At 42.6% G+C, this 13,923-nt stretch overlaps 1 protein-coding gene across 3 annotated transcripts in view; it reads left to right on the top strand.

Moving 5' to 3' along the window:
- The window catches only part of agap3 (ArfGAP with GTPase domain, ankyrin repeat and PH domain 3), a 112,926-nt gene that overhangs the window by 72,314 nt on the left and 26,689 nt on the right, over positions 1-13,923 (top strand). For all 3 annotated transcript variants that reach the window (XM_069510988.1, XM_069510989.1, XM_069510987.1), the window contains exons 10-12: positions 3,108-3,212; positions 5,013-5,184; positions 11,402-11,551. In XM_069510988.1, the coding sequence (XP_069367089.1) occupies positions 3,108-3,212; positions 5,013-5,184; positions 11,402-11,551 (427 nt within the window). The remainder of the gene's footprint in view (positions 1-3,107; positions 3,213-5,012; positions 5,185-11,401; positions 11,552-13,923) is intronic.

Raw genomic sequence — 13,923 nt, 5'->3', positions numbered from 1 at the left:
TCATTCATTATGGTCTTAAAAGTCTTTAATTTAACTTGGTGAAACCTGCAGAAACCCTCAATATAGAACTTTTTTTAAGTGGCCTATTTCAAAGGAACATGACATTTCTATTTGATTTCAGTGTGCGCTCTTGGTTTTTTTAAATGTAGATTAGTGTAATTCCCTGCAGAACCCGGCTAATCTGCAGGTTGATTTACAGATTTAAAAAGAAATCCCCCTCTGAGCCGTCTTTACTGTAAACGCTGCCGCTCTTATCTCGCACATTATATAGAGTCCAGGGATAATTTCCTTCAGTATCAGGGCAACTTTTGACCAGATAACCAATCGCCACCTTTATCTACGGAGATTTTTTGTGGAGGGGTAGCGGGGGGGGTCTGGTTACAGGTTGGGAGGAGGGACGGAGAGTGGAGGGAGAGGGGGGCAGTGGTGTGACTGTAGCTGATCTCCAGCCCAGTCAAATGCACAATCAAGGGGATCAAAGTGTCAATGTGGGCTTAATTACCACACACACACACACACACACACACACACACCTCCCATCTATAAAAATAGTGAGTGAGGATAACAATGCACTCACTGCTGAGGAGCTGTTGGCTCCAGTAGTGAGTGCATTCCCGCCCCATCACTGGACCCCTCCCACACACACACACACACACACACACTCACACACACACACACACACACTCCCCGCTCCTCAGTTACAAAGGGCCGGCCTATCACTCAGCCACAGTGGCAGGATGCAGCTTTTCTCCCGGTCGTCTGACAAAAGGAAGGAGACACTATCTCCTCCGTGTAGATATGACAATTGTGTGGAGACGGAGAGCACATCTGTCTATCGGCCTGTTTCCTTATGTCGCGCAGTCTGGACACACTCATGTCTTTTTGTGTGTGTCAGTGTTGAGGGAAAGCACAGGACTACACACACACACACACACACACACACACACTGATGTCAAATTATCTCATAAAAATCCACAGTACCCAATCCAACGTGACGAACAACTGAACAATTATGAGAAATGATTTCAAATCATGAGTTGAATTGTCGAGAAAATGGGTTACTTCTCATAATAAAACAGGAAAATTAGTGTGCGCGTGTAAATATTTGTCTCAGCGTCTTCATCGATCCACTTCACAACTCGGCTGATAATAAATATCTGAAACTGTGCACTGATTGCATGTATAGATTTATGTATGCTTCAGTAAGAGCCCGAGATGAGCAGCGTATATGCTTGTAAAACATGCATTATAAAGTTGCCAGAGGCTCCACAACTGGATCATTTACTTTGTATGATTAGAGCCATTTAAAAAGTGTTTACTGTTCCATTATTGACTGAATCGAGAGGAGTCTGGGCAGTCAGCAACTTATCGATTGAAGGACACGATGCTTCTTCCTGGAAAATCACCAGAACTATCAATAGTTAACCAAGGCTTTCTCATATATTAATAAGTAGAATGGTGCTTAGTAGAGCTCATACCTTCACCAAAGGCCCAACACTCCACTTAGATGTGATTAAGCTGCACCAAATTGCGCACACTTATAAATATCAGTCCCCTAAACATGTCTGTTTTTCTTTGTCAAGATCCGTGAATTATTCTCTGAGAAATCAGTGAAAATGTAAAAAGAAATGCTTTATTTTGCAATGTTAAATGAAGGGAAACTGATTCCTGGAACCGTCCCCTGATTGAGATCTGTGCTGAAATTGAATGAGTCCTTCCCTGACCCATCTCACACCTTTCCAACAAGTTTCATGGTGATCCGTCCAGTAGTTTTTGTGTAATGCAAACAAACTTTGATGAAAACACTTCCTCCTTGGTGGAGAACATTCACATTTACATATGTTTTTCATTCATCATTAAGGATGATTAAAAAGCAATTCAACCGAATAAATACATCAATTGAAATATTCCACAATATCGTTTATAGCACTTTATATTTTTATTTTATTTTATTGGATTGCAATTGTTCAATACTTAAAAATGAAAATATAACACAAAATGTATTAAGCAACCCACAGTCAAGTTAGATGCTGTGTTGTTTTTTCGGTCATCAGTTTTGAAGTGTAGGAAATACTTTCATAAAATAACATTTCAAAATATAATTTTCTACTTCATAACTTTTGGAAGGATTTTAAAGAAATGTGTGGGACACATTTAAAGTTCACTGGCTGGTTGATAATAAGAAATAAGGAAGAAACCCAACTCTGAAGTCCCACCCACCCAAAAAAAAAAAGAATCGGGGTTGGGATTAGGATGATTGTCGGCAAACAGCCTGGTGCCCAGGTCACCGAGGGTCAACTCTTCCTGATGTGTTAATCAGGATTAAAGCCTACAGGATGGGCCTGGCTAGCAAAACACAACCCCTTTAACCCCCCACCACCCCAGCACACACACACAGACCCTGGCTGTAAAAGCACAAACATTGCCCCAGCTTAATCCCCTAATTAAGCGTGCCCCTCCTCACTATTTAACCCCGGAGAGCCTCCTGGCCCTTTACAGTCCGCAGCATTTGGTCACCTCCAGCCGAGGAACTGCATTGTTTACCGCTGGATTTACTCAGCAGATAAGGACAACCATCTGAGGGCCTGAAGGGCCTCAGAAGATAAAGTAGAAAAGAATAAGACCTGAGTGGAGGGTCTTTGAACAGGGGGAGATCACACTCACTAATTCCAGGATTGAGAGGTCTTCCAGAGTTCAGCGTGTTATGTGTATGAATGCAGGGAGGAGGTCTGGCAAATTGGATTGTCTCTCTTTTGTGAATGGCCCCTGAGCCCGAGGAACTGAGCCAGTTTTGTCGGATCAAATGGTCACAGCAGAAAAACTAACATATCATTAAACCTGTCACCCAAACAAATGACACTGTAATGAAGGATAAACAGGATTTAATAACATTTTTTATTATAAGTTTATTTTTTGTTTCATAATAGTCACTTTGCTTCATGTCTTTCCAAAACAAAACTGCTCCATGCAACCACCATAACGAATGTGATGTAGTAATGATAATAATACTGTTATTTTTTGGTATTTAGCGTCTATAATGGCTCATACTCTCCACCCTGCTGCTCTGAGGAGAGCTGCTCCTCACCGTGATGTCTTCTCTCTTACAGGGAATCCTTCTGAAGCGAAGTGGCAAATCCCTCAACAAGGAGTGGAAAAAGAAATATGTCACACTGTGTGATAATGGCGTCCTCACTTACCACCCCAGTTTACACGTGAGTCTCAAAACCCCTCCCGCCCCTCCTACCATGACTTCCCATTTCTTTTTCCAATCGGCTTTATGTTTGTCACACCACTGTTTGTACGTGATTGTGCGGCTGGAGGTTTTAATGTGGGGCTTTCTCAACCGCTGAGCAGGATCCTCTCGAAGCGATTACATTTGCCACCGCTGCTCTGGTGAACCTGATCTCAACCATGTAGCCCGACGGTCTCTGCGGAGAGTCGTCGCTGTATATAATGGCCACCTCGGCTAACCTGGTGACTTGAAGCTCAGTGTTAAGAAACCGGGCGTCCTAGTGGTCATCGCCGCCCCCCCCCCCCGTGGTGCCCATCCCCAGTGCTGGCTAATGGAGACATGGCTGCTGTGTGCCCGCTGCGCCTGGACTCCACGCTGGCTTGTATTTATAATGGCGCTCACTGCATGTCAGCAGAGCCTGACCAGCCTCCCACATCCATCTCTGTCAGAGTCCCGCTGGGCCACTAATACCTCTTAAACACTCGGCTGGCTGGCAGCAGACAGCTCAGGAGCCCGCCGCCGCGCTCAGAAACGCCCGGCGTTCTCAAAAATCACTTTGATTCCTGCCCGTCACTCTCCAACATATTTGATATGTTTAGATCGTTTGGTCGGGTATGAAAGATGTTTGCAGCATCTTGTGTCTAATGAGAAAACCTCCAACTTTGAACACAAGTCCAACAGTTGAACCTTGTGTGTGTGTACGTGTGTGTGTGTGTGTGTGTACATGTGTGTGTGTGTGTGTGTGTGTGTGGCCTCGTTGCACTGACAGTGTGTTAGTGGTTTAATTTACAAGCAGTTATTAGTCGAGCAGCGCTGTGCTACAGTGATGTATGTAATTGACTGAACGGGCTATCTCTTGATCATTACAGCTATTACAGGTCACCGGGACAATCTATGAATCTATGAATCTGTTGACTTACGGAGGGAGGTGAAATCAGGCAGACAGTTACATTAGCACGGTAACAGCTCCAGCTCATTTGGAGCAGCGGAGCAGAGAAGGAGTAAGGAAGGGAGAGACGGAGGGAAGGAGAGAGGGAGGACGAGAAGAGGGAGGGAGGCAGACTGAGAGTGGAAGAGGGGAACCTTTAATTTCGCAGTCAGCCAAGCCATCCACACAATCACCTTCTGTTAATTCTATCTGCTACATCAATTAAATTGTTTGTAGAAACTAATTGAATGTGGCTTAATCACACATCTTAATAGCTTTGCACGCTTCGATCTGGCTGTTAATTCCAGCAATAAAATGAAATGAGAGCGCTCACTGGGTAATTAGCGAGGAGGCTTGGGAAAGAAATGAGTGCTTTATGATACGGTAATAAAGCAGAGGAGCCAGTGGGGGGACGGCGAAGGCCGAGCTCGCCGCTATCTGGGTCTTTTTCTGCTGAGCCCAATGATTTTCACCTTGGCTTCCCACATTTGGGCGGCAGTCGCTTAAACCAAATCAAATGGCCAAATTGAAAGAGAATGAGACTGTTTGCATACATTAAGCCGAGCATCTCGCTGTTTGGAGCGTCTGCGTGGGCACAGGTGACGTGTAATGGCTTTACAATAATCTCTCCACTATCACAAACCCTTAGCGGAGGGTCGAAGATGGGTTGTGACTAATGGGGATGGAAATTGAATCGTCTTTTAATTTGTTTTTCCCTCCATAATTCCTGGATTCTTGTTGGTCCGTTGTGTATAATCACTCCCCTGAGTAGAGGGAAACGAAATTATTTGGACTCTACTTGTGTCGAGTGCGGACCACTTATTGTTCTACTTGTGTCTGTACTTGATTCAGGACTACATGCAGAATGTGCATGGGAAAGAGATTGACCTGCTGAGGACCACGGTCAAGGTTCCCGGGAAGAGACCACCCAGGGCGGTGGCCACCGTCGCCCCCACGGCGAGTCCCAAAACCAACGGGCTGACCAAGGACCGCAGCGCCCTGCAGCTGGGCATCGGAAGCACAGGTACGTGTCTCTGCCTCATTAAAAGGCTGAAGGCCTGATTCATGGATGTGACGCTGGTTCTGTCGCAGAACAGAAACATTTAATTGATCAGTGGCTTAATTAACTAAGGACTTAAGTTAAAAAAAAAAATTCAAGTGTTAGGATTTCCTGTTTTTCTGTTTTATATCATTGTAAATCTTTGATCACCAGAACAAGGAATTTAAAATCCTCAAACTGGGCTTCAGAAAGAGGGGACAGTCATTTCTCATGTTTTTCATAATAAAACAATTAATCGCTCAATTAAGGAAGTAATCAGCACATCAAATAATCATTAAAACAGTGGTTTGTGTTCAAAGCGTGACAACCACTGGTACATTGGTATAACATTTCAGCTTTAAGTACATTTTCGAAGTTGTTGTGCTGAAGTTTACATCAAAAGCACACGTGGAAGCTACAGAGAGCTCTCATAGGAAAAGGTACAGTATGTAATGGTTACTCAATGAGCCTTTTATTACTATGCTAATCTTCTATGTTGTCAGTTTGCGATTATTCATAAAAATGGCTCCCAACAGGTTAATTATCTTCTGTCTGTATGTTTCATTCATGCAAATCAGCTGTTTCATACCACACACAATGATGACTTAATGAGCATCTATGAGAAATCTATTAATTCTCCAAATTACCAAAGAGGGGATTAACATTGTGTTTAAACAACATGTCCATGTAAAGGAAAATATCACAGAAGGATCACAGAGGTTGGTTCTTCTTGGACTTTTTGACACTGACCCAGTTATTTTTCATCATCTCTGGTGGGGGGGGTCACAGCATCAGAAACACTTGAGTCCTGACCATCTTGCCAGATTTTCTCCACCCATCAAGTTTAAAAATAACGCTGTGCCACCGGAGGCTGCAGAGAGTCTGGCGGGCGTAAAGAAGTGGAAGTCGGTGATTGGATTTGAGGCTTAGAATTAAGAGTAATTAATACTAATTAACAAAGTGATCCCCAGAGGGAGGCGGGGCCCTTCATCAGCTGTGAAATGGGCACCGTGCTTCCATCGCTCAGGCTGCGTCTAAATCGGCTGAGAGCGGGTGCAGCGGCCAGAGACGGGTCAGTGGGGACCGCTGGCGCCGTCCAGGCCTAGTTACTGTTAAACCTGGCCAAAGAGCTGCCACTGCTCCACGGGTTAATCACTCACCAGCAGAAAGATGTAGGAGTTTACACAGCAGAGGACACTGGACGGAGGTTGTTTCATCGCACAGACTGTTAACCTTGAGTGTTGGGTTGAGGGGAGGCATCGGGGCGGACAAAAGGAGCATGAAGAACAGATCAGGTTCTTCAGGGAAACGGTGCCAACTGGTTTGTTTTGTCCTTTAGTTATTTTTTTCTCTCTCTCTCCTCATGTTCATTTCCTGGACGAGACTCCTCGATGACAAATTCAAGATTCACCGTTTCCATCCGTTTGCGCATCAGGGAACAATGTGAGGGAGATTTGCCTTAATCTCCACTTAGGAAAAGAAAGGTTACAAATCACATCAGGTCTCTCTCCGGGTGGAGGACCCTTTTCTGATTATGCGATCGGGATTTTGATTTCATTAGACATGCAATTGATGAAGGGAACAAAGGGGTAATTTTTTATTCACGGCATCCAAATCACAAGCCTTGTCTTTGCCTTTGGTAATTCATTCATTCCTTGGATCTAAAGACCTTTATAATCACTGGGAGAAGAGGGATAGCGACGGAGAGAAGGATGGGCGGAGTGGATGTGGGGGTGCGATGGGAAGATGAAGAGGAGAGGTTGAGAAGACGGAGAGTAAATGAGAGAACGCATGCGCCCAGGAGTTTGCCAAGCGGCCAGGTTTAATTCCTTGGCTGGGTGCGGAGCGGAACCGTTTTAAATATGATCCTCCCTGTTAACACGCATCCTGCCGTGTCACCGGCGACAGATACATTGTATCAGAGTATTAATGGGCCCAGTCACTTTTAATCAATCCTGTGGGGGAGAGGGAGGCATGTGGAAGAAGAGGTGGAGATTTCAGGAAAGTGTTTAGCTCGGTCCGTTCTCACTCTGCACCACAGTTTGTCTCGTGTACTCATCTTTAGTATCGTGGAATCATACTGACCACGCCGCAGCCTCATGAAACATTCACCTCCAGCACTGGTGCAGTGTGTGTGTGTGTGTGTGTGTGTGTGGTATAAATGATGGATTGTATTATGTTAAACACACTCTGGATGTAGTATTAGTACTAGACTTCATATAAAATATCATTGCCACCTATCAAGTGTTAATATGCACTGGAACTTTTAATTCTATTAATATCCAATCAAAAGTGGATATTGTTTGTTATAAAAGACACGACGTGTGATTGTGGAATTGTAAATGTTTTAGTCTGGTCTGTTATTCTTTTTTTTTTTTAAACACTTCATCGAGGCCTCGTTCTCTTCTAATGGGCCTTGTTTGCTGTCGCTTAGGACAGAGGCCTCTGCCAATGAATAAATGTAACACAAACAAGAACATGCATTTAATATTTCCACTACCACCACTTATAGTGGAAGAAGCTGGATGTTTCTAGTTTCTTAAATGCTTGCCTCCTAGTTTTCATGCCCTCCATAGACCAGAGGCCAGACCCAGATCCGAGACTATCCTGCTATAGAATAAAAAGTGCCCTGTGATAACTTCTGTCATTATTTGGCACTGGACAAATAAGATTGACTTCATTTAATCACATGACTGTGACATCAAATGTTGCATCTGACTGAAGCTGGTGCGTTTGACTTTTTGTACCTGGTCGTTAATTGGTTGTATAATTGGTGATAATTCTTAAGATAAGTCTCATGCTACTTTTTTATTGATTAATTCAATTGAAAATATGTTTTACAAATAAACATAGACAGTGGAAATGCAGAATTACTCATTGTTCAATTTTGGATTTTTTTTTTATACTGCTTCATTATATGGAAAATCGCATCCAAAGTTTGTCACGGTGTCCGGTGACCTCTGACAATTTAATTTACACGACTTACTCAGCTCAAACAAATATCAATAAAAAACTGCAGTAATATGTACATAAGTTAAGGAATCGCACTACCACTATATCATGATTAAATCTTAATGATGTAGAATTACTTTGATTCATATATTGTGTGAAATGACAGCCTATAAAACAAAGGTATGAGTGTGGACGTCTGACTGTCAGGGGTGGAGGGCTGCGTCTGGGCGGTGGTCGGGGCGATGGTGGTGGATTACAGCAGCAGATGATGTGCCGCCCGGCCCACATTAGCATGAATGCTTCATTATCCCACTACTTGTACATAATGGCAACAACTCCACGGAGGGGTCAGGCCTCGTCACGGCTCATCAGCTCACTGACGGCCCGGCCTAAAGAGAAATGAGAAGCAAGGCAGCGCTGCTCCCCGCTAATCCATCGCCTCTACTTAACACCCCAGCCCTGGATAGCCTGCAGCTCACACACACTATATGGCTTCTGTTATCTCTATATACACACGATGATACAGTCAGGGAGAAGTTCTCATTATCTGGGTTTACACTTTGTGATTATTTGTTAATTCTGACGAGAAACGTGCAGAAGTTCAGGTAGTAACATCTTTAATAATTTGCATCTTCCTCATCTTTAATGGTTATGACTTTTATCATCGTATCTACTTATAGTAGTGGAAGATTCATTATTTAGGTAAAAATATTAATACTACAATGTAAAAGTATTCAGTTAAAAGTGAAACACCTCCAATGTAACTAAGAAGTATTATCAGCAAGATGTGACACAGCACTCATTATAGCATGCTTCCTCAGTGTCTTATTATTAAATATTATTTGAAGTTGTAGCTGGATGCAGATTTCTTTACTTTATGCTGTTTAGTTTAATCAATAAAAAATCATACATTTTTAAGTAACTTAATACTTTAGTGGTCAATTTAATTAAGTGCCATTAAATAATAGCCTTTGAAATACAACGGAGTAGCAAAAATGGAAATACTTAAGTAAAGTTGAGGACAGTATTTGGTTTCTTGTACTTATTAGTTACCACTGTCGAGATTTCATGCAGTTTTAAAGCTGGATGGTTGAGTTTTAATCTTAAAAAATAGATATGATGTGAATGTAATGATCTATTGATGAACAGAAGCATTGATGGAATTGGGCCTGTATAGGTTTGATGTTGGTCCCTGTCCTTTTAGCAGAGGATCATAATAACATTGGACACAATCATTTACTAAAATGTTAATTATAGTGATGTATTACTTCTTTCCAACTAAGAGGTTTTCCTGCATTTTATTGTTTTTGAACATTTACTAGATTGAAATGAAATGACACTTTGGTACATTTGTACTTGACCCCATCCAGCCATTAAACGTGATCCGACGTTGCAGTACATCAGTCACTACTACGGTCCACTGTGTAGTTCCAGTGTTAAAGCTGTAGAACACATGGAGTCAGGCCTGGCTGGAGCTGTGAGTACACTGTTCTTTTAATGCCACGAGCTGATTATTTCTCCACTGTAATTACATTATCCTCCCCTTTATGCAGGAGTGGTCTCTGGGGACTAATGGGTACAGCCATGTATAATTCATTAATCATTAGCATCCAATTTGACAATTAGACCTGATTGTTGAATTTTGAATATCAATCGAAGTTGCCTTGTAGTTATAATAGTTTTTTTATCCTTTATCTTTTTTCTTAAGGCATCACATGCAGAGTCAAACTTTGGGAATAAAAATGGTCTAATATGGAAAGTTATGACCGTAACAATGATGATGATCAAACATGTAGTTGTGTGATATCAGGTCTCTGATGAAAACAAAGCAACGCGCTGCTCTGGTTGTTTATTAAATCACATTTTTAAATGCTCTTAATTCAGTAATGATACGAGCAATCAGAGGCCTTTTATACACGTCCTGAACTTATTTAATGGATCACTCATCCATCATCTTTTTTTCAAAAACAAAGTTCTTCATTTTCTTTTCAGTACCCCTACTCTTCGTCCCTGTTCCCCTCCTCCTCCTCCCCCTCCGCTCTGATTTCAGCATGCTAATTTAGTCGGCGCTCCTCAGCATGATTCCCTCGCTCTCTCGCCCGTTCTCGCTGCGATTCTGCTCCCTCCCCTCTGGGACCCGAAGATTAATATTCCCGGGCCCAACAAGATAATTACTGATACTAATTAGACATGATTATGTGAATTTGATACACTTATTACTCTAGATAATGAGTAGGACATATTATCCTAACAAGCACCCGTGCCGCTTAGTTTACTTTACACACGACCCGCACACTATATTTTCTGTTATTGTCACCTCAATCAGAAACTGATATTCTCGTGTAATTATTGAATAAAAGGACCTGATGTGTGATACCTATAAGATAAAGAAAAACGTGTAGAGGTATGACCTTTTTTTTCTAAAACAAAACATTTCAATGTCACTATCTATTTATCTTAAGATATTTGATCATTTTTCCCTTGTGGCTGTGCAAACGGAAGATTTTAGGTGATAAATATTGTGAAAATGTATATTGTAATGGATCATTTTACTTTTAAACAATCCATCTTTGCCTTTATATATTATATATATATATATATATATATATATATATATTTTTTTTTTTTTTTTTTTTTTAAATTTTGAAGGAAACACCATAATTATCAAGTTTGTAATCAACTATGTTATTTCAGTTTATTGAATTTTAAAGCTTAAGCTGTTACCGGATTCCCCTCACGTGCCTGTGAAATGTGTCTATGGAGTTTTTCCGAGTAGTTAGGACGAGTTGTAGCGGCTGCTCGTGAACAGGAGGGAAGGACCTCACATGGCGCAGCCTAGCCCATGAATTAGTAAAGAGAGCCAGGCGTCCGTGGCTCGCCTGATTGGAAGTTGGGGAGAGAACGCCTGCTGACGCCAGTGGAGATCGATGTGGCAGTCAGAGGGATGAGGCGAGATAATTAGCGTTCAGAGTGTATCTTGTTAATTAAGGGCTAATTAGAGGCAGAGGCGGAGGGAGAGCGCTTCTGTGTGTGTCTGTCTGAGGAGGGGGTTGTTTGACAGAGAGATTTGCACAAATAAGGTGGCGGCGGCATTAAAGTGCTGTAAAAACTAGTAAAAAAGTCAATTACATCATTTTCACTTCTTTACAGACTTTCCTCATTCAAAGGAAACAAGCCTAACAGTCAAGAAATCAAACGTAACGTGAGAAACCAGGATTCATGTTCTTGGGTGTTGTCTTGTGTTTTCCAGGTGCTCCTCACTCCAACAGCAGCTCGTCCCTGCAGACCGGCGGCTCGGTGTTTGGCGGCAGTAAAGACGGCATGCACCAGCGCTCCTTCTCCGTGTCCAGCGCCGACCAGTGGAATGAAGCCATCAACACCAGTACAAGCAGCGGAGCCCGTAAGACCCTCTACCCTCTCATCCCAAAGTCTAAAAGTCTAAAAGAAGTTCAGTGCATTAAAAACCAAATCAGAAAGAATCTGAACTAGTGCTGTGGCGTGACGGAGACGCCATTTCCTGAATTTCTCAGACGGGCGTAACAAGCCTCATTTTCATAATGAGGTGATCATGTCTGTGATCGCTGTGACCTTTTTGGTGGCAGCTCTTTGACGGAGGCGCCGTGCTCGGAGCGGAGGAACGGTGACGGTTAACTCTCCGCCATTGATGCATCTCCACTCACTGCCTCGGTGTCACATCGCGCCCTGTCACTGTACTTGAGTGAAATAAGATAATACATTCACCATGCATGTCTGCCCCCTCCCTCCCAACCCTCCACAACTCCCCACCCTGTCTTTACCTCCCATCTTACTCTCTACACCCTCCTCCTCCTCCTCCCTCTGTTTTCCTCTTTTCTTCCGAAGAGGAAAATGAATGCTTTTCGGGGGTACCATTCATCACCAGTTATTTCCCTCTCTTTGTGGTTGGCAGTAAAAAAGCACTTAAATGCACATCAACAGAATAACAGTCATTTCCATGCATGTTTGCACTCTGGTAGTTCTCATTAGCGCGGCGGCGGCTCCCTCCCTCCCCATGGGCTCCCAGGGGCCCCGGCAGTTTAAAGAGCGCACTTTATGAGCGCCGCTGGAGTCCAACTGCATGGCCCTCGTGGTTCCGCAGACAAGCCTGTCTCTCATTTGGAGCTGCCAAACGATCAATTCTGCCTGGACGCAGGCACTTCCATCACCCCCTACCCCTGCCTCCCATCAGCAGCATGCCCAAAGCAGAATTACTTAGATTCGTGGGGTCCTCAAATAAATGAGCGCAAGTGTGTGTGTTGGATTGTGTGTGTGTGTTCTTGCTGAATATCTTTTTTGTAGCTGTTTGTATGTGAGTTTTTTCCACTGCGCGTGTTTGCATGTGTATTAGTGTGTGTGTGTGTGTGTGAGTGAGTGTGAGTGAGTGTGTGTGAGTGAGTGTGAGGAAGCTGGTCTGCAACGGACAAATAGGAATTCCAAACTGTCACACTCTGGACGAATAAGATGGCTCTAGAGTTTCTCATTTTCATGTTTGTGAAGCTGAGAAGCTTTCAGTATTAACATAGCTCATTAACCAACATCCAGACTTCAACTCAATCAAATCCACAATTTGCTCCATTATTCTATTTTCTTCCAATTATCTTCATGCTATACTCTTAAGGTAACCACAAATGAGCACGAATGAGGCAAATGAGCTGAAAATAATAGTAAAAAGGTTTTTTGTCTGTCACATGATGGATCTGTCGTTTGTCCTTGGGAAGGCGTTTCTCTGTAATCAGAGCGTAGTCAGTGCACACAGTTAAAGGCCTGTAATGTGAACTGGAAGCGGAAAAACTTTTCTCCGAATGTCTCATTTTTATGTCTCCACACGACTGAAGAATCAGAATCAAAACGTGGGAACGTGTCTGCAGTGCGAAGCCGATCAGAAAACCCAAACTTGATTGAAATGCGACTCTCTTATCTCTCATCCTAATGTGCCTTCAATAATCAATAGAGGGTGTTCCACGGAGACGGGTGCTCATGTTTTGCCGTTTGAATTGACTCGAAGCCCAATCACTCCATTATCCTTGGTGAAGGTTGCAGGTTAAAACAAAATGTGATTCTGAGATGCAAAAACAGCAGATTGATGATTCGCCGGAGAATGAATGCGTCTTAGCCAGGTAACCATTTCCATATTATTTAAAGAATGTCCTCATTTGTAAACCTATTGGCAGAAGCAAGAGGTACTAACGTCGCTTGAATATTGAGCGCAGATTTTTGATTAAATCCCGGCCCAATTTTTCCATTGCTTGCATTCATAAAGGCAGCCATTCTTAATGCACCGCGCGCTTGTTTAGAAGCTGCTCTCCTTGGTACACCTCAATCTCTGAAGCTGAATTAAAAGCGCAGGGCTCAAACAGCTGCCGGAGCGATGTGATTGGATTGTCGATGACAAGAACTTAAGTCAAAGTGTGAGTAATGTCACGTTCACAACGTCAAAGGATTACTGCAAATCAGTGCCCTTCATAGATACTCATTCAATAATGAATTCAATATTATCCTGTTGTGAGATGATGGAGATGTTGCAGTTCACGACCTAAACATTAAAACAAATGGCAGATTCTGTTTAAAGCTTAAAAACTTACTTACATCGTGACTAGAGCTGGAATCTTTAGTTGATTAAAAGATAAATAGGTCAATAGTGAATTATTCTGATGTTTTCTGGAAAATGACAATTAAAATGTTCACTGTGTTCCAACATTTTATGGAAAATAAATCAAGAAGATTAATCAGATGAATCCATGAGAAAATAACTGA

This window comes from Paralichthys olivaceus, chromosome 16 (assembly GCF_024713975.1).
Source record: "Paralichthys olivaceus isolate ysfri-2021 chromosome 16, ASM2471397v2, whole genome shotgun sequence".
Lineage (NCBI taxonomy): Eukaryota > Metazoa > Chordata > Actinopteri > Pleuronectiformes > Paralichthyidae > Paralichthys > Paralichthys olivaceus.
Note: the sequence above shows the minus strand (reverse complement) of the source record. Positions and strands in the feature narration are given on the sequence as shown.